The 20,256-nt window shown below is 44.8% G+C and overlaps 1 protein-coding gene across 3 annotated transcripts; it reads right to left on the minus strand.

The window, feature by feature from the left end:
- Window positions 1-156: 156 nt before the first annotated feature.
- Window positions 157-20,142, minus strand: LOC125305761 (ATPase family AAA domain-containing protein 2-like). Of its 3 annotated transcripts, none has more exons than XM_048260694.1 (32): window positions 19,788-20,142; window positions 18,774-18,922; window positions 18,492-18,544; window positions 18,239-18,389; window positions 17,688-17,769; window positions 17,408-17,495; window positions 17,078-17,314; window positions 16,739-16,850; window positions 16,349-16,363; window positions 15,859-15,966; window positions 15,461-15,569; window positions 14,795-14,910; window positions 14,301-14,475; window positions 13,957-14,045; window positions 13,487-13,646; window positions 13,187-13,277; window positions 11,848-12,165; window positions 10,627-10,747; window positions 10,292-10,478; window positions 9,303-9,488; window positions 8,616-8,751; window positions 8,176-8,372; window positions 5,885-6,044; window positions 5,644-5,766; window positions 5,388-5,531; window positions 4,423-4,703; window positions 4,105-4,264; window positions 3,721-3,900; window positions 2,865-3,416; window positions 1,999-2,132; window positions 667-795; window positions 157-305 (listed from the first exon to the last, which is right to left on the minus strand). In XM_048260694.1, exons 1-32 carry the CDS (start codon window positions 19,959-19,961, stop codon window positions 273-275), a joined length of 4,950 nt encoding a protein of 1,649 aa, XP_048116651.1. In that variant the 5' UTR covers window positions 19,962-20,142; the 3' UTR covers window positions 157-272. The 3 variants fall into 3 exon arrangements, with proteins under 3 accessions (XP_048116651.1, XP_048116650.1, XP_048116652.1); XM_048260693.1 differs by having other exon boundaries at window positions 2,865-3,419; XM_048260695.1 differs by lacking the exon at window positions 16,349-16,363 and having other exon boundaries at window positions 2,865-3,419.
- Between the last annotated feature and the right edge of the window lie 114 nt (window positions 20,143-20,256).

Raw genomic sequence — 20,256 nt, forward strand, 5'->3', positions numbered from 1 at the left:
ACTAGTAGAGCCTGTATAACGTTTCTAGTAACACAATTCTTGACATATTTTTCCTGTGAACTGTTTCCCACACTAATTACTTCAACCTAATTTTCATGCCACTGTGTCCAACTTCATATTCAATATCCTTATCAATAAACATCAACAGACGGTATAAAATAGTCAAAAAGCTTTATTAAGACAAGACATATATACATCAACAAAAAACTACCAAAATAATTAGCAAAATATAATATAGTTAATGATATTTCGCAAGATGAAATGCTACATATTTATTCAAAGTCCTCAATTTCTTTCTCCATTTCCTGAAAGAGAAATATGAACAAAACGTTAGTTAAATGGCCAAATTTGGTCACTCACACCACAGAAAACACATCTAAAGAAAAACTTAAAGCTGTATGAACTGAGTGAACACCACATATACAAATATATAATTTTTTTATTTATTATACCCGATTATAAACCGATGAATACATACTTAGATTTATTCATTTAGCAGACAGCTTGTACTCAGAGACTTAAAAAATGAGGAATAACTTTCAAGCTGCAGTGCAGAATTAATACATCAATCAGTACTAGTCAAAGTGTAGTCGAAGGACAAAGTGGTAAAAGAAGGATGTAGAGGACTTTATGGTTATTAAACCCGCAGGCTTCTGAACGAAATACCTGTAGAAGTGTGGTTTTGTCATACTCCTTCCTGTGCCGGTACACACTTTGGCAGAGGAGGGCGTAGAGCTTCTCCAGGCGATCTACGTCATAGCCCTCTGTCTTAGCAACCACCTTATGCAGAAGATCCTGAAAACACAGAGGCAGAGGCAGACACACACACACACACACACACTTTAATCATACAAATAAAATAAAAAATAAGAAAACAACAACATGTTACTATGAAAATAGTGGCCCAGAACAGCATCTGATCCAATAATATCCAAGCAAAACCATCAAGCTTTGGACATGGGCCTCATCAGTAGTGTAAGCAAGTGTAATTAGCAAGTCCTGTAGCTATTAAACGATTGCCTTAAATCAAAATGAGTTCCTCTTCTGAAGGCACCTTGTCGGCACTTCACATAGATGCTGCCTACAGCAGTGCTTCCTCCTATGCTTTGTAAGTACCACTTGCATTTACAGCCTGCCATGTAACTTAGGCGGCCTTACATACTGAATTTACACCTCCAACAGTTGAACGCCTACAGTTACAAATCTTCAAGGCAATGCCCCACCCACTCATTCCAAGGTGAAAAACATGCACCCGCACACTCAGACTAAACAAACACTGGCAATGGACACGTGTAGGCCCCTAGGCAAATTATATAACTACTTTCCATTTGATTTGACTATTTTGATTCAATTTCCATATCTCTTACTGTATTACTGCCTTCAAAACAAACTTAAGTATTTACAGCTTGTAAAATCTTAGTTTTTATGAGAAGTGCTTTAGAAACAAAGATGTCATCATAATCTTGACTAACGGTGCCTACACACAGTTGCGTTGCGTCACCGCATGCCAGTGGGTGTTCCTGACGGTTGGGGGTGTGTAGCTAGAAGTTGAATTTTTCTCAACTTTTTCGGCGGAGGCGACGGGAGCAACGCGATGCAACGGACCCACAATTCAGTTGGGCATCAGATGACGTAAGCCCATGTAAAGTGAACAAGATGCATCTCCCGCACTGCTCGCAACGCAACTGTGTGTAGGCACCGTGAGATAAACTTGATGAGATGTTATAAGATCTCTTGGGGGGAGATCTGACCTTTAGTAGATGAGATAGAGTAGAGATGCCTTTATCATTGTATGCTGCACATTGTACTTGTTGTCATCTTGTTGCCATCCTATTGCTGCATGTTATCTATGGTAGCAAATTAGTTTCCTTTTTGGTGGATTAATACATTTACATGTATTCATTTAGCTAGCGCTTTTAATCCAAAGCGGTTCACAGAATGAGGAATTACAGTCAAGCTAATAAAGTTAAACCATCCAAACATCCAGTAGAAGTCTACCTGGAGCTTGCTGTGATCCACCACCAGTGGCGGAGTCTTCTGCTCCAGGATCTTCATGGCCGCCTCCAGGCTGATGACCTGCTGCTGCTGCACCTGGTTCTTCAGGGCCCTGGTCATCCGTCTCTTTCCAATCTCTGCAGGACAACAACACAGAGCTTACACCAGGGGCTCATATCATACGTGGGTGCCACCCAATAAGGCTGCAAGATACACACACTAGGGGCCCGGCTTTGAGAGTGATAAATCCCTGCCGAAACTAACCTTCCTGCTGGTCAGGTTAGGTTATGCTTAAGTGATAAACTAGATATTTTGCCAAGGTGTGGATTTTGGTAGTCTTTGACAGGGAACATTTGAACACACTCACTACAAACTACCACGATCCAAGACTGATTTATTCATCAGGCAAAGAAATATCACTTTCCCTTTACGTGACGTGCTGGACTTAAACTTTATGCACACACATATACTTGAAGTTGACTATTTGTATATTGTTTAACTGTGTATGTGATATGTAAATCCCTTGAACTTGTATTAAAAGGTGCTGGTCTAAAGGCCCATTCACACCAAGAACGATAACGATAACTATAAATAAATATCGTTCTCATTAATATGAATGACGACGTTCACACATAAACTATAACAATAACGACATGAAGAACAATATCATTGGGGATCACTTTCAGAGCGATTTTCAGAACGATAAAAAGCTAATAACCAATCAGAACTCATCGAATTTTAACCGCCACATTCATTAACACAAGGAGAGACTTTGTTTATCGTTGTTCAGTGTGAACGCTTTTATCGTTATGGTTATAGTTATAGTTATCGTTCTTGGTGAGAATAGGCCTTTAGACCTATCTACTGACCTATTCCTGCGTCCTGCTCCACTTCCGGCTGGGCCCGCTCAGGCTCTAGTCTGTCAGGTTTGGCCATTTCAGGCTCCGGCTGCACAGCCTCAGTCTTCTCTGGTTTGGCCGCCTCGACATCTATAATCTCAGTGGCCATCTTCTCAGGCTCAGTCGCAGCCTGCTCTTCCAGTTGGTCGCCACCTTCACTGGGGGTATGGCCATTCACCAAGGCGTCAGCCAATGGGGATGTAGGGTTGTGGTCTTCTCCTCCCTCCACTGTGACAGGGCCAGCCTCCTCGGACTCCATCGCTGCGCCCTCCTCCGTTTCCACGGCTACCGCCTCCTCTGTCTCCATGGCGGAAGCAGCTGCAGCTGCCTCGTCGTTCGCTGGCTCCGTCATCTTGGCCTTCTCGTGCTCTTCCTCTCCGTCTTTATCGCCTGCCATGTGCTCTTCCTCCTCCTCATCGTCCTCATCGTCCACGGACTCGGCGGGAGTGGAGGTGTCTCGGGACTTTTTCTTGGCGATGTAGCCACTGCTCCATCGCTTTTTTCTCCTTCTCCTCTTCTGAGCTACTGAGTGGTAAAGACGTTCATCACGGTCATCACAGTCATTTTCCACAAAGTTAAAGAATTGTAAAAAAAGTACAACAACTCATCATATTCATTTTGTATGAGGTAAAAACAAAATCTAAAAAAAGTGAAATCATTTTGATCAAAATGATTACAGAAATATAGATTGTACTGTATAGTCCACATGCAGAACGAGTAAAGAATAAAATTTAATAATAAAGAATAAAATATAATATAATAAAGAATAAAAACGGCAAAACTGATATAACTGATAAAAATAAGAAGGATGTAGATCAGGATGTACCTGTTTGCTGTAGGGTGGCTGGTGCCGAGTCATCTTTGCCAGGGACGAGGTCGTTTGCTCTGCTGCTACGAGATTCCTGGATTTTTTGGCAAAATTCTTCCAGCTCCTCATCCATCTCTGCCTTGATGATGTCGTGCACGGTCGCCTTCAGGGCCAAAGCTTGCTTTCTGATTAGTCGACCTAATAAACAAGCAGCTTGTTAACTTCACAAAAGCACTGGATTTACTATTGAACCTGTCTAATAAAAGGCACAGTATCCTACATACAGTATTATTCACGTATTGGAAAACATGAACACGTAAATATTAATATACAACATTCACTAAACAGCCAACAGCAGCAGCTACTAGAGACATGCTGCATAGCATATTCTGCACAACTAACCTTCCGGATCTGTTTCGGGGTTGTACTCAAGAGCATTAATCCAAATCAGGTCCACATCGAGGAGGAAGTCTTTTGCAGTCGTGTATTTGTGAGAGTTGATGTTAGAGAGAACCGTGGAGAGATCCATAGGCTGCTTAATAACTGTGCTGTAGTCTGGGACCTATGGATTTCCAGTGATACAGATAACACACCTTGGTGACTTCCAATGACAAAACAAGGGAATGTTTATCATTTATCATTCATTTATGAATATAAATGAAATTTCTATCTGATATGTCAAAAACAATGAATAAATGAAAATATCATGATTTGTCATACCTCCTCTGGATCAACTGGTTCAGTGAAAGCTTGGAATCGCTTGTCTTGAGCCAAACGGTCGGTAACGTCACACAGGAAGCTGCAGAGTTTCCGCAGCGCTTCCTCCTCCTGTTCCATCTGCGCGTCCATGGCCTCGGCCTTCTCCTCGTCTTCCTCCTCTCCCTCACGATCCTCTTCCTCATCCTCATCATCGTCGTCGTCTCGAGGGTGAGCCGAAGACTTCTTTTTGGTGATGAATCCGTTGCACCAGCGGCTTTTCCGTCGCCTCTTCTTGGAGGACGCTGAAGAGACGAATATTTGGAAAGAGAAGATATTAAACTAACACCTTCAGACTACATAAAGCCATAAACATAGCTATTATATTCATAGCAAACTTTATCTAACTTTACTATTATTCACAGGGCTTAAAGTATTTTGGCACTGTGCCGGATCTCCGGCGTGCTGCACATGGATGTGATGGAAAAAAGAAAATATATTTGTTGTAGATGCACTTTGTCAAGTTTGAGTAAATTGCGTTCACCTATGATATGAGAGGAACGCAGCTCTCCTTCTAGCTAGTCTAATGTTACTGGCCAAACAGAAGCAGAGCAGGGTGGGTCTTGGCAATACCGTCTGGTTGAGATCCGATGTAAAGATAGAGCTGAGCAAATATTGGCATTTATTAGCCTATTATCTTATTTGATGAAAATCGTGGTGCATGGACAAGTTCGTTGTCAGCATTTTTGATCTTTTGAACGACTTTCATCATTTTTGTTAGAGGCCTAGGCCTAACATTGAGTTTGTAGCCTAAGAAAGTCACAAACGTTTGGCTGAAGGTAGCCTACGGGATTCATTTATGGTTCTCAATTATATTGCCAAAAATAGAGATTATATTGCCAAACAGGAGATGTGTGTGAACTCTTGCTTAAATCTTGTGTGAAGTCCACTGTATCAGTCTGTATATTTTACAAATGAACCATGCTTACGTGCTGAGCGTGGGGTCGATGCTGCAGAGGGCATGGATGACAAGGTGTCTTTGGAAGGGCCGTGGTCACTAGTCTTTTCTGACATCACCTGAGGTTTGGGCTGTACATGGAAGTAGGAAGGAGCATACCTGGATGCTGTACAACCTGAAACACACAAGTAAAAGCAATTCTATTCATTCAGTTCAAGGACTATGGATCTGTGAGATGTACAAGAGCTTTTAGCACAGCATCACGTCTCACAGACAGAATTAAGGACCTCTTTTGCTTCGGGACTCCTTGATTTCTTGACAGATCTTTTCAAAGTCTTCATCCAGCTGGTCTTTGATGATGGCATGCACGGAGTCCTTCAGGGCACAGGCACGATGCCGGATCAGACGATCTGATGGGAAACATACACATGATCCTGGTTATAATTACACCATACTGTGGGTGCATGAATGGAGAAATGAAGCCTCAGAGTGAGAGGAAAAAAACAAAACAATAACAGGCACACTTACCCGAGGGATCTCTGTCGGGGTTGTACTCTAAGCAATTTTTCCAAATCAGATCTACGTCATGTAGGAAATCTTTCACAGTCACATATTTGTGTGAATCAATGTTGGAGAGCAGTGTGGAGAGGTCCATGGGCTGCTTAATAACGGTGGTGTAGTCTGGGACCTACCAGAGGATAATTAAACACAATTAAACTATTAAAAATCATACCGGAATTAAAAAATATATAATGATACATGGCCATTGGATGATAACTTTAAGTCCTTGTTGTATTGTTTTGTTTTTGTGTTTCCTTGCCTTCCTACTATGTAAAGCAACCTTGGGTTTGAGAAAGGCGCTATATAAAATAAACATATTATTATTGCCAAGCAAGGTTAGCTCTAAGGCAAATTCCATTGTGTTTCTATGATTTCTTATTATTATTATTATTTTTAACATCTTTTCTCTGCCATTGAAGTCTATGGCAGCCCATAGAACCGCCTTGGTAAAAAAGTGAAATTTGGCACACTGATTGGGGATAGTACATTGATTAATTTCACCAAGTTTATACACGCACCTTTGAGCGCTCTAGCGCCACCAACAGGCCAAAGTTGGACTTGCGTTCCTGCGTAACTTCTGACCTGTTGACCTGATTGTCAAAAAATCAGGTATCGTTGGAATCCTTGGACCAACCCGGTTCAACGCACCCTATGGCGCCATTTTCCGCCATGATGGATTTTCCGCCATATTGGTTTTTAGTGAAAGTGAAACTAAAACTTCACCCAGGTCACAAATTTTGTCCGAATCGTCACCAAACTTGACACACATGCTCTTCAGACCAAGCCGCACAAAGTTATCCCCTTTTCGTCTTCGAACTCAAACCGTTTGACTGTAACAATGTTAATCGAAATATGTGGCGAAGCTGCCAAACAGGAAGTGGAGCTCATATCTCAGCAACCCATTCATCTATCATAACCAAACTTAGTACATGGACTCAGGACCCAATCAGGGGGGCGGCAAGAAATCTGGTGACCTTTGACCTCTAGGGGGCTGTAATTAAGAAACATGCCTTTTGGCCTGTAGCAGCAGTTGTGCTTAGAATTAAAACCCACTAGTGGTGTCTGGTACTACTGTTGAAGGTCCTTAGGCCAACCCAAGCCAACTTGTGATGTCATAAATAATTGATTCGGCCGCCATATTGGATTAAATCAAAAACAAAAAAAAGTTTTGGCAGGTCACAAATTTCATCTGTTCCTCACCAAAATTGGCAGAGACCATCTTCAGACCATGCCTGATGAGTGCATTGCTTTCTGGAACAATTGACAGAAGCTTTGGCCTGTACCAGCCAATCAAAACTTAGTATGTAACTCAGACCACATCGGGGACGGCTCCAAGAAATTTGGTGACATTTGACCTCTAGGGGCTCCGTAATTGACAAAATGCATTTTGGCCAGTGGTTGCTGATGCGCATTATTTTGCAATGGAAGTCAATGGCAGCCCATAGAACCGTCTGGTAAAAGTTATACAATTTTGCACACTAATTGGGGACAGTCCAATAATTGTGTTTCACCAAGTTTCATGCGGCACCTCAAAGCTCTAAGCCACCAACAGGCAAAGTTGGACTTGTGTTTACGGACATAACTTTTGACCTGTTGACCCGAATGGCAAAATGAGGTATCATTGGGAATCCTTTGGCCAAGCCGAGTTCAACACACCCTATGACGTCAATTTTGACCTCTGTGTTTAAATCACAGCAAGTGTGATCATATCTCAGTCAGTCTTTTATTTTTTGATGTGAAACTGATGACAGCAAGTTCCATCTAGTTCATTCTAATGTGCGTGCAAAGGGTGGGACGGGGTGGGATGGGCAGGGCGGTTGCGGCGGGGGCTGGCTGGGGGGGCGGACACTCAGCCCTGGTTCAGCCCCACAAAATCAGTTATGTTTTGATGTGAAACTTGACCTTGTAACTCAGCCAATCTTGGGTTGTATGGCATGGAACTTTACTGTGACTGCTTAAGGCTATATGTCTGATGCAACGGCATTGACTTACATGGCAAATCTGGCCTGCTGATCTCACTGCTTGGCCCCCTCATTGCTGCTTGCAGCTATATTTATTATTATTATTATTATGACTGGATTAGTCTTTCCGATCTGCACAATAATCAGCTGCAGAAGTGTGTATTGCTAATATGAGAACGCACAATTCATGAGTCACTAAGTGCAACAGAACAAACGTTGACTGAAATGATCATTAATATGACACGATGATAGAGTAGTTTACGATCCTAATATTAAACACAATATCAAGCCTCACACCTCCTCCAGGTCCACAGGCCTTGTGAAGGCTTTGAAGCGTTTGTCCTGAGCGAGACGGTTGGTGACGTCTCTCAGGAAGAGGCGGAGCTCGCGTAAGGTGTCCTCTTCCTGTTCCTCCAGCTGCTGCTGCTCCTGCTCAGTGAGCTGCTGGGGCGGAGGGGGAGGGGCCACGGGCAACACCTCCAGCACCTGTAGCACTGAGGAACAGGAAGGAAGAGGGGGAGAGAGAGAGAGGGAGGGGGAGAGAGAGAGAGAGAGAGAGAGAGTTGGCAATAAATTTTTTTAACATTGCTATAATGCATAATGCAAACAAAACTATGTTTTTTCTATCTCTGTCTCTCTCACACACGCACAGACACACAGACACACACACACACACCCACACCAAAGAACTACACATTGTTATGACTCAGGCTGATACATGACTATCACCAACCAACCTGCTTTCCTCTTAGATGCCGGTGCTTTGGCTGCCTGGATCAGAATGAGGTCCTTGAAAAACTTGGTTCTCTCCTGTTGCGTGGGCAGCGAGACCTCAAACACCTCTCCGTACTCCATACGGAACAGGTCCTGCACCTGCAGCATCGGCAACAAAACACATTAAACACACAAGACAACAAGACATTGTTTTCTTCAAAAGCTCAGAGATGTAGCTCGCTCTCTTGTCTGTGTAATTCTTGTGCAGGCTCCGAGGAGTTCCGTGCTTAGAGCAAAGGCAATCTTTGTGCATGAAGTTTTGGAATATTACTCAACCCTGCCCACACCTGAACTCCACAGTGCCTGAGCACATTAAGCCCTGGGAGAGACCCGAGGCTGCACTTCCTTCCAAGGTGGTGCTGCCTGAGGCTGTGTATTTATGTTTATGGTTCTTAGCAGACGCTTTGAACTGTTCATCAACTGTTCATGACAGTCATATAGCCTAAATAATAATTATAACAATAAAAAATATAATACAATATAAAATGTAATAGAATAAAAACAATAACTATAAATATATACAAACTACAAGTCTGTAAGAAACAGATTTTAAAGCATTTAAATGCTTTTTGAAGATCCCAAAACTGTCGCTAGAAAGACCTGAGTAGTGTGTTTTCTGACGAAGTTTTCTGAGAAGAGTGTTTTCTGACCTCGGGGAAGAGCGCGTGGTACTGGTGGCTGCAGGTGGCCAGCAGCAGGATGGGGGAGAAGGGGGGGACGTCACTGAGCAGGCTGAGGAAGGTGGCCTTGAGCGCGGGGCCCACCGTGTCCCACCAGCGCTGCAGGTGCGGGATGTACAGGATGCTGGGAGCTGTCCGCTTGGCCTCGCAGAACACCTGCAGCAGAAGAGGTTGGACAGTGAGGTTGGAGCCAAGACAGAAGAGGCTGGACAGTGAGGTTGGGGCCAAGACAGAAGAGGTTGGACAGAAGAGGGTCAGACCCACTCAGAGATGGGGAATCCTACTTCAGAAAGTTAAAGTCCTACCACATATTTGTAAAAAAAAAAAAAAAAAAAATCTGATTCTTATCAACTTAACTCTTCAGTCAGGTAGATGAGCTAATTAGTGAAATCATGTTTTATGTGCACAGGTAGGACTGCACCTAAAATCATTAAACCATTCCTGCCAATACTACATTATAACAAACCGACCTTGTTTACTTTAACAAGAACACCTAAACTTCTGAAGTGGCCTTAAGTCACTGCCCTTATATTGGCATCCACTGATATCAGTACACTAATACCAACACACTGTATATGACATTACATGTAGTTGAATTTATCTACATGGCAAATATGGTAGTACTGAACTTTAGCCAGTACTGTCGCTCTACTAATATGAAATGAATTAGTGTAAGTAACAAATAAGTTTTAAGTACTTGAAAATAGCACCACTTCATGAATACTTTCACCATCAATACATAACCATAAATCATTACTAACCTAGGTTCAGCTTCAACCCTCTCTGATATAAGTACTGATTACCTAATGGCAACTACCATACCTAATGCCGCCATCACGTCTGGTGTAGCCAGTTCCATTGATTAGAGTGGAACCGAATTGTCGCAGCAGACGCTGCGCAAGCGGAACGCTTCAGTTAGGTGCCCGGTGTAGCACCTGTACTGCACTAGCGGCACGCACCTGAGCACAGGCCTCCTCTGGAGTGGTGCTGCTGATGCCGAACAGCACGGCCAGGTCCAGTGTGTAGACGGTGAACTTCTCCAGCGCGTGGAGCACGGCGGGGGCCAGGTGGGAGCTCTGGCCAGAGCCTGGACGCCCGCTCAGGAGCAGCCGCGGACGGTAGGAGGTGGGATGCTGGAGGACACTCCTAGAGGAGGAGGAGGACACACACACACACACACACTGTTAGGAGGCTATAAGGGAGCGGAAAGCTGCTCTCTGAACTAATTAAAAGTAAAGGGCTACAGTTGGTCTTTCAGATTTTCAGTGACACACACACACACACCTGTACCTACCTATTAAAGCATAGGAAACTGCCTGCTGCAGGGGCTTGCTTTGGGCCGTTGGTGATGCTCATTGGTGGAACTTCATCATCACTGTACAGCAGCTCCTCATCCAGCACGCCACTGGCCAAATCTGGAGGAGAAAAACAAACACCAGGCAGGACACATTAGGACTCTATAGGGTACTATAGCACACAGCTCTATAGGGTACTACACCACACGGCTCTATAGGGTACTACACCACACGGTTCTATAGGGTACTATAGCACACAGTTCAAGTGGCTGCTCTTAGATGAGAGTAGCTAAAGACTGTTAATGAGTGATGGAGGACTAAACCGTTATAACACGCCCACATACCTGCTGCGTCGCGGCTCCTCCTCAGGGCCTGCTCTCTCTGTGTGTGTGTGTAACATCCTGCTCACCTGCTGTGTCGCGTCACTTCCTCAGGCCCTGCTCTGTGTGTATGTGTGTGTGTGTAACATGCCTGCTCACCTGCTGTGTCACGGCTCTTCCTCAGGCCCTGCTCTCTCTCTGTGTGTGTGTGTGTGTGTGTAACATCCCGCTCACCTGCTGTGTCACGGCTCTTCCTCAGGCCCTGCTCTCTGTGTGTGCGTGTGTGTGTGTGTGTGTGTGTGCGTAACATGCCCGCTCACCGGCTGCATCGCGACTCTTCCTCAGGCCCTGCTATCTGTGTGTGTGTGTGTGTGTGTGTTTCACCGGCTGCGTGGCGACTCTTCCTCAGGCCCTGCTCTCTGTGTGTGTGTGTGTGTGCTCACCGGCTGCGTCGCGACTCTTCCTCAGGCCCTGCTCTCTGTGTGTGTGTGTGTGTGTGTGTGTGCTCACCGGCTGCATCGCGACTCTTCCTCAGGCCCTGCTATCTGTGTGTGTGTGTGTGTGTTCACCGGCTGCGTGGCGACTCTTCCTCAGGCCCTGCTCTCTGTGTGTGTGTGTGTGTGTGTGCTCACCGGTTGCGTCGCGACTCTTCCTCAGGCCCTGCTCTCTGTGTGTGTGTGTGTGTGTGTGTGTGTCTGCGGCACCTCACTTCCTTGTCAGCGACTCTTCCTCAGGCCCCGCTCTGTGTGTGTGTGTGTGCTCACCGGCTGCGTCGCGACTCTTCCTCAGGCCCCGCTCTCTGTGTGTGTGTGTGTGTGTGCGCTCACCGGCTGCGTGGCGGCTCCTCCTCAGGCCCTGCTCTCTGTGTGTGTGTGTGTGTGTGTGTGTGTGTGTGCTCACCGGCTGCGTCGCGGCTCCTCCTCAGGCCCTGCTCGGCGTGGGGGAACACCCTCTGCACCACCTCCAGGATGTTGCCAAGCGTCGCGGACAGTAGCGGCTGCACGATGGGTGCCAGAGCTTTGGCCGGCGACACCACAGCCCGCTGCGAGGCTGGCACCGTGCGGCGCATGGCGGAGACGAAGTCGCGTGCGCCCACGCTGATGGAGGCCACGTCCAGCTGCAGCTTCTGCGAGGAGGCGTAGATCTGCGGGTAACGGCGCCGCAACGCGCACAGGGCCGCCTCAGCGCACACCGCCTTGATGTCCGCCCCACAGTAACCTGGGAGACCACGCAGTCAACATCAACACGTTAGCCATCTACAAAACCACCCCGCAGTAACCTGGGAGACCACGCAGTCAACATCAACACGTTAGCCATCTACAAAACCACCCTGCAACTCACCTACTCCATTCCCACAGACAGAAAGTGAGAAAGAGTGGAAGATTACATGCCATTTCTGTACCATACTTTATTGTGTATAGTCTAGATTAGAACGAGGAAATTGATGTAGTTTATCCCTCCAGAGAGACAATTACCGTTGTACAAGAGATTATCTACACGTTCAAACTTACGTATGAAAATAGGTTGGGTTGGTGTTATGTGCTGCAGTTTATTAGAAGTTGAACTATCAGATCAATTCATATTCTAGGCTGATTTCTGGGCAACAAAATATGAAGTACTATTAAGTAATGGTACCAATAATATTAGTGTTAAAAAAAACAAAAACGAGTAGGCCAGCTGTTGACCAATGCGAAACTACTACAGACCAAGTTGTACATCCAAATTAGTCTTCCCAACACTTCTATTGCATGAGCAGCAGTAGCAGCTGATTGGTTGTTTATCACTGAGTGTAGGGCACCCCCTAACAGCTGTGTTGTGTTGTGCTGAGGGAGGGAGGGAGGGAGGGTGGAGCAGCCAGGGTGGAGCCCTGTTATCAGGGCAGTGGCGGAGGCACACCCACCCCCACCCCCCCTCGGCCACAGAGACCTGGAGGAGTCAAACACAGAGGTGCGTTCAAATTCCCATACACAGGCGATCATTTGCAAACAGTTTTCTGTTCGCCTTGAGTTCTCCACAAACGTTTGTCACTCGCAAACAGCTTAAGAAGGTAGCCTAGTTCTCCACAAACATACAGTGGAGTAGGACATGAGTTGGACGTGAGCTGGATGGGGGGCTACGATAAAAAAAATTGAATGTTTACATCCAAAAGTTCAATTTTTCATGAACGTTCGCAGCGGCTTGCCGCATTTTAATGCACCTCAGGTCTCCCCAGAGGAACAAAACATGAAGATAAACCCACCGACGCATTTGTCAGCTAGCTCCTCCAGAAAGGCCTCCGACGGCTGAGGGTTCCACTGGCGAGTGTGAATCTTCAGAATGTCTTTACGCGCCTGGAGAACCAACAATCAATCATTCATATTTTACTACAGATAGTCATACAGTTCAGTAATGAAACAGAATTAATTTATTACATTACATTGTCAAATGTATTTTCTATTCTGATCTGTTATTTATATTAATTTATAATGTCTTCATGTTCTGGAAGTCTTTGTGTTCCCTCCATGGTTCTAAGCTGAACTCTGCAGTCTCTAGTACTCACGTCTCTGTCAGGTAAGCCAAACAGGAACTCCCTGTCGAAGCGCCCAGGGCGTCTGAGCGCAGGATCGATGGAGTCCAGGCGGTTAGTGGCTCCGATCACCACGACCTCCCCACGGCTGTCCAGCCCGTCCATCAGGGCCAGCAGAGTAGACACAATAGAGCTGTGGAGCAACACACACACACACACACACACACACACACACAGAGACAGACACACACACAGAGACAGACACACACACACACACACACATACACAGACAGACACACACACAGACACACAAACACACACAGAGACAGACAGACACACACACACACACAGACACACACACAGACAGACACACACATACACAGACAGACACACACAGAGACACACACACACAATCAATCAGTCAACGCTATGAGAACACCTGGGAACGTAAATGAGATATTTCTCCATGGAATGATGCGGACAAACACAGCAGGATGGGTCACCTGTGAATCTGGTCCTGCCTGCTCGATCGGACAGGGGCCAAGCCATCGATTTCATCAAAGAAGATGATCGCTGGACGCATCTGATAAGCCTTCATAGCAAACAACAGAGACAGAAGGGCATTTTAATGGTATGCTACCTTAAGTGCTACTAATAATTGAATACTGGATTAAATAGGGCAATGCAGTAAAAGAGCTTAACGCTCAGTTAATTTTCCCTGAAAAAGCAATGGGTGATGACATATGCACATGTCCATCCACTGACAAAAGACTCAAAGTCAAAGTCTCCATGTGTGAGACCGTGTTTAGGTCATTTCTCTGCACGGGCAGCAGGTGGGAATCCTGACCTGGTCGAAGAGCAGTCTCAGCTGTCTCTCGGACTCCCCAACCCACTTGCTGAGGCAGTCAGCGCCCTTCCTCATGAAGAAGGCCACCTTCTTGTCACCTTGGCTGCACTCGTTGGCCAGGGCTCGCGCCACCAGAGTCTTCCCCGTGCCAGGGGGACCGTAAAACAAGCAGCCTCTGTGGACACACGTCAACACAGCACATATGGGCAAGAGCCATGTGCACCACACACACACACACTTTTTGGCTGCTTAAGTACAGTAGGTCATACAGCAAATGTGTCGAAATCTATACACATGTGTAGAAATCTATGATACAATTGCAAGGCTCCACTATATATATATATATATATATATATATATATATATATATATATATATATATATATATATATAATATAATATAATATAACAATATAGTGTCACCACCAATGTGATGTGTGATATCGTAGTCACAATTTTCTGTGTCTGTAAGAAGTGTGCGGCTTCATTTTTACCGTGGAGGCTGGATTTTGAATCTCTCAAAGACCTCTGGGTATAACAGAGGAAAGACCACCATCTCCTTCAGGGAAGAGATGTGACGGGTGAGACCCCCAATGCTGTCAAAACGCACCTTTGAAAAGAAACAAATCAATCAATCGATCGATCTATATATAAATCAATCAAATCAATCAATGAGTCTATAACCTCCTGAGAACTATGTCAACTATGTGTGAACTGGAGACAACAAGAGTGACATGTTGTTCTGTTCACAGAGGACCTTGCGTAGGAGCCTCGCTACATTTATATGTGAGAGCAGCATGTGTGCTCAACATGAGTGGTGGAGCAATGTCACTGACTGAAAATCAGTGACCTCGGGTTCAACTCCCAACCTCGTCATCGCGGGTCTGCTTTGGATAAAAAGTGTCCGCTAAACATAAGTCAACTTTAACTTCATCAGTCAAATTTAACTTCATCAGTCATCTTCATAGTGAATGCCTGTAGCTCTTACATCTCTTAAAGGTGCGGGTTTTTGAACGTTCTAACAGAAGATTCCGTTCCGCAACAATTTTCTAAAATTCTATGGTGAATTCAATTAACCCATATATTCTTTAGAACGTTCATTTCAACATTCCCGTAAGGGTTAACTCAGTGGAGAAGTGTACATCTACGTCTACACATACTGTCTGGTCAATCTGCATAGGGTCCACGTCAGCCAGGCTGGTCCCTATCTTCATGCGGTCCTTTTGGATGCCCAGCAGGTCGTCCTTGCGCAGGTTCAGCGGGAGGCATCTGGGAGCAGACACAGACACAGACACACCCAGCTCACTTATCAAGCAGCCTCATCCTAAACCACAACCCGGCACTCCACCCTTGGGTGAGTTTGTCTGAATACCGACCTACTTACACTTTCCTGAAAGAAATAGCAGTATTACAACAGCAGTTTGTATTATGCATTAAGATTGCAGATATGAAATGGAATTTTGTTCTAGGCTTGATGGGAAACAATCAGACACAAAAGTAGTTTTCTTAACATTCCACTCATTCCACTTCAACTTTGTGTGTGTTCGACTATGCCTACCTGTTTATGGATCTATTGCGGTTCTTACTCCTGCGTCGCTCGAATGTGTCATCGTCTGAGGATGAGGAAGAGGAGGTCGAGTCACTGCTGTGGATGGCATGTCTTCGTCTGCAGGGAGGCACCACAACACAAACAAACAAACAAACAAACAAACAAACAGACAAGTCACTTGTGTTGCTATGCATACTGGCACTGACTTTTGCTGATTACAAGAACAGCTCCCATCCAAAGACCCTGAGAATGTGAGAAAGGGAAAAGATCAAATAAAATGGCTACTTTAACACCGCAGACGCAGACACAGACACAGACACACACACACACCAGAGGTCTGACTAACCAGCACCTGCCTACAATGAGTCGTGGAGGCAACAGAAGCAGAGTGAGAAAGGCCCAGGTCAGAAAAAACACATGCCGTTAAAGACTTACAAGGTGACCATTCAGTCTAGTAGTGTGCGATCAGTGCACACTCAGTAAGGGGAGAGAGCCTTACCCATGAGTCTGAGTCCTGCTGACGCAATGGGACCGTTACAAGCACAGGGAAAGGAAAAAAAAAAAAAAAGGAGAAAAAAATAATAGATAACTCAGAAACATGCAGATCTTTCTCACAGTGTAATCTTTCAAGAGGCAAGTCAAAAGAAAAAAAAAATCAAAGCAACAGAAAGAATGGAATTCGGGAGCTAATCTGGTGCTTTAAGCCATTCACTAAGACCGAGCAGAGTAGCAGCGCCTAATTTAAGCTCTACAGGCCCATGCAGTGTGATGCTGCAGGTTAGAAACTTTACTTAGAAATTACAATAGAGAAATGTCAAAGAGGGGCTGCAGTGGGCAAGTAAGTGTGTGTGTGTGTGTGTGTGTGTGTGTGTGTGTGTGTGAGACGGACCTGCTGCCACGCCTGCTGCTGTAGGGGCTTCTGGGCCCAGACGAGGGGAAGCTGTACCTCCGTCTGGATGGAGACGAGTGGCGCTTGAAGAAGATGCTCCGCTTCTTCGGCTCTGGAACACACAGTGTTCCAAACAAACCTTACATCAAGTTCAAAGCTAGTTTTGTCACATCTCATGTTTTTATTGATACTTCAGAAGCATGTCCAAAACCTCAACGTTTAAAAGAGAAAATCCTCAATGAGTGCGCAGTGGATTAACACTGACTTAGAAGTTCTTGGGTGAACAAAAGGAAGGCATTCAATGTTATTATTTCCTGCGCGGTTAGCACTGGTACTAACCTTCCATAGGCGGCTGGTAGCGCACAACCGCTTTCCTCTGCCTGAGATCATAGCGCCTCTGGTTGTCTTCCTCCTCGTCCTCATCTTCGTCGTCTTCCTCCTCTTCCTCTCCTTCATCGTCCTCGTCCTCGTCGTCCTCCTCATCTTCATCTGCGCCATCATTTTCTTCTTCCTCTCCTTGTCCTTCCACATGGTTGTCGTCGTCGTCCTCCTCATCTCCCTCAACCTCACTGAAATCTGAACATTGAGCCGTTAATTAGTGCTTCATTGCTTCATTCATATCAAGGCATACAAAGGAAACACACACACACACACACACTAAATGTGTACCTCCATTGCCATTCTCTTGGTTCTCTTCACTTTCATCAGTTCTTCCTGTAGATCTCTTCCTCTTAGCTCCTTGGAAGATTCTTAGACTCTACAAATTATTAAAACACAGGAGAATAAAGCGATCACTATTATTAATAAACATGCATATAGAAATAAAAACAGAAATCAACCCACTGGGCTGTCAGAGCTTTATGTCATTTTTAAATGTGCTATAGGTCATTTGACTTGACTTGCTTAAGGAGCAAGGACCTTCTCCATAAATGAGGGCATAATGTCTCACCTCATCGTTACCGTCTCTGCTCCTCAGCCTGCGCCTCATCTTCTGCATATCATCCATCTTTTGTAGGACGGCTTCGGCAGTGCTGTGACACACACACACACACGGTTCACAAACATGCCAATTCTTGTGTGGCTCTAGTACATCTGGCACACTGAGGACACGGGTCTGGCAGTCTAGAAGTCCAGTTGCTGTGAGTACAAAGGTTGTGTTTCCCAATGGTATCCAGTTATAGTGTGGGATGACATAGCAAAAGCTATTTTATTTTTGATAGAAGTGAGTAATAATGAGTGCAGGGAAGAGAGACTGAGCTTCATTGGGAGCCTAATTAACCTCATGGCAGAACATCAGATGTGACATTCTATTCAGAGTATTCAAAAAATAAAATATCATAAAAACAATTTTAATAATAAAATATATTGTACAATACAATATCATAAGGGTGAGCATAATTTGCAACAGCAGAGGTGCAAGTCTCATAAAGAATGTCCAGTGATACTTTTGACATTACATCACTACTAGTAGACCAATCCAAAGGCCTCCCCCCCACTTACTTGGTGATGAGTCGGTCATAGAGGACGGATTGGTTCCTGGCACTGAGCTTATATCTTGTGATTCTGGAGCTGCGTCGCAAAGCGCTGTCCACGTCTCGCTCTCGCAGAGCCCCCTGGTGCTTGCGTGAGGTGGGGGTGTCTTCCACATTGTCTGCAGCACAGCATGAAGTCAAATGAACATGGGGACCCGGATCACAACTACAGGGAGCTATTAGGTTACATTGCTTGTGTTGTGGGCTTTCCAAGCCTTTACCAGATTGCTCTCCTTGAGATGTCTTTCCTTCTGTTTGTAGTCTTGGAGATTTCCTGGTAAACACATGAAGTATGAAGTTAATCAGAATATGCAAGGGAATTTCTGTCAACAATCCACAACGAAACACTGGATTCTTCTTCTTTAATGACTGAACCTAGTCAAAATATATTCACTATAACTAGGTGATTGTTAAAACACAAAGGACACTTAAATGCCCCTGGTTATATCATCAGGAGACAATGCATTAGTGTATTTGGAAGGTTATCAATAAATCAAACACACCTTAAAAAATGTTTCCCTTGATCTTCTGACTGTTGGGGGTCGGAGGCTGAACCATTCAAATCTGCAAAGGTCACCATGCTCTTTTCTCTCTGCCCTTTTGTTCTGATGCTCACTTCAGCACCGTTCTCTTTTTTCACAGCCAGATAAGCCTGTGAAATAACAACACCACATCGCATTTACACGGCGCTATTCAAGGTACCCAACGCGCTTCATAGTGAAGGGGGAACCAGTCAGTAACCACATACACATAAAACATATTGCATTATCACTCTGCTGTTTGTCCAGATAGTTTCCTATAAAATTAGAACTTTGGCAAGTCTTTAACGTTAGTGGGGCCAAGCAGAACAACTCACAAATGTAAGTTATGACACTATGTTATAACGTTAACGTTACAATGTTAAAACAAACAGTGACTGGCTATTTCCCAAATTCACTGGATACAACAGAGCGCCTTTTAAGACAGATAAAACAACTTCCACAAAAGCGCACGGACCTCATCGATTTTATTGCTCTATGATCAGGTGGCACTTAAGATAGTTAAATTGCATCCAAGGGTAACGTTGAGGTGTTTCTGGGCCACTGTGTTATGGCAAGCTAACGTTACATAGCTACTTCACGATAGGTAACGTTAATTTAACGTTATCGTTGACCGAAGTTGTGCCATGGCCAGTTGTGTATGTCATCATTATCAATGACCAGTGAATTAGCCTGACGGTATTGAACAGGCAAAAGTAAACTAGATAACATTAACAATATTATCAGTTAAAAGAACCATCGATTTCGACAGCCGAATGACGTTTTCTAACTTCAGGAGATTAGGTGCTAACAAAATAGCAAATTGCATGCTAACAAGCTAACGAGCCGAGGGGGCTATGCTAAGGTTACTTTCATAAACTTTGGCTCAACCGACGGCGTCAAAACAAACTTACAACTAACGTAATGTGCTGCTAAGACTGTGGCCTACATCGCACTGTAAACCCAGATCCAATACAAACTGTCAAATTGATCACTTACATTTCCCGGGCTGCTGTCAGCGCTACTGAAGCTGTCATCAAGGCCCCTCTTTAGCCGCGCCGACTTTCGCTGTGGTGGATGCAAGGACAGAAACTCGGAGCTCGAATCCATATCAACGCTCTTTCCCGCAGCCGCTGGTTCTGTACCTCCAGTGCTTCTACGTAACATCACCATGTTGAATTATAGCACCTTTATCGTTTCCTGAGAGAAAGTCACGAATTATACGATATGAACTAATGGGCGTCTGTTCATAATACTAATAATCTGAGAGCTAACCCGCTAAAACATTTCAAAACATTCCCGCTAGCTCCTCAGCGCTTGATTTCTGGCGCCACAAACGTCACTACAAGCCGACAAGGTACGCGCAGTGAATATACATCCGACACAAAATATAGACCTCAGTTAGCTAAGCTTTATGATTGACGGTCACACTTTCTCATTATTAGATCATCTAAATTTGACACTCTTT

Source organism: Alosa alosa, chromosome 13, assembly GCF_017589495.1.
Source record: "Alosa alosa isolate M-15738 ecotype Scorff River chromosome 13, AALO_Geno_1.1, whole genome shotgun sequence".
Taxonomy (NCBI): domain Eukaryota; kingdom Metazoa; phylum Chordata; class Actinopteri; order Clupeiformes; family Clupeidae; genus Alosa; species Alosa alosa.

What these genes read in the sequence shown, in the direction of transcription:
- LOC125305761 (XM_048260693.1), bottom strand. Translation starts at nt 19,961, where the DNA reads ATGGTGATGTTACGTAGAAGCACTGGAGGTACAGAACCAGCGGCTGCG. An exon ending in CCAAGAGAATGGCAATGGAG is followed by an intron (nt 17,315 to 17,407) that starts GTACACATTTAG and finishes CTCAATGTTCAG; the next exon opens with ATTTCAGTGAGGTTGAGGGA. An exon ending in GAGGAGCCGCGACGCAGCCG is followed by an intron (nt 10,748 to 11,847) that starts GTGAGCACACAC and finishes TTTCTCCTCCAG; the next exon opens with ATTTGGCCAGTGGCGTGCTG.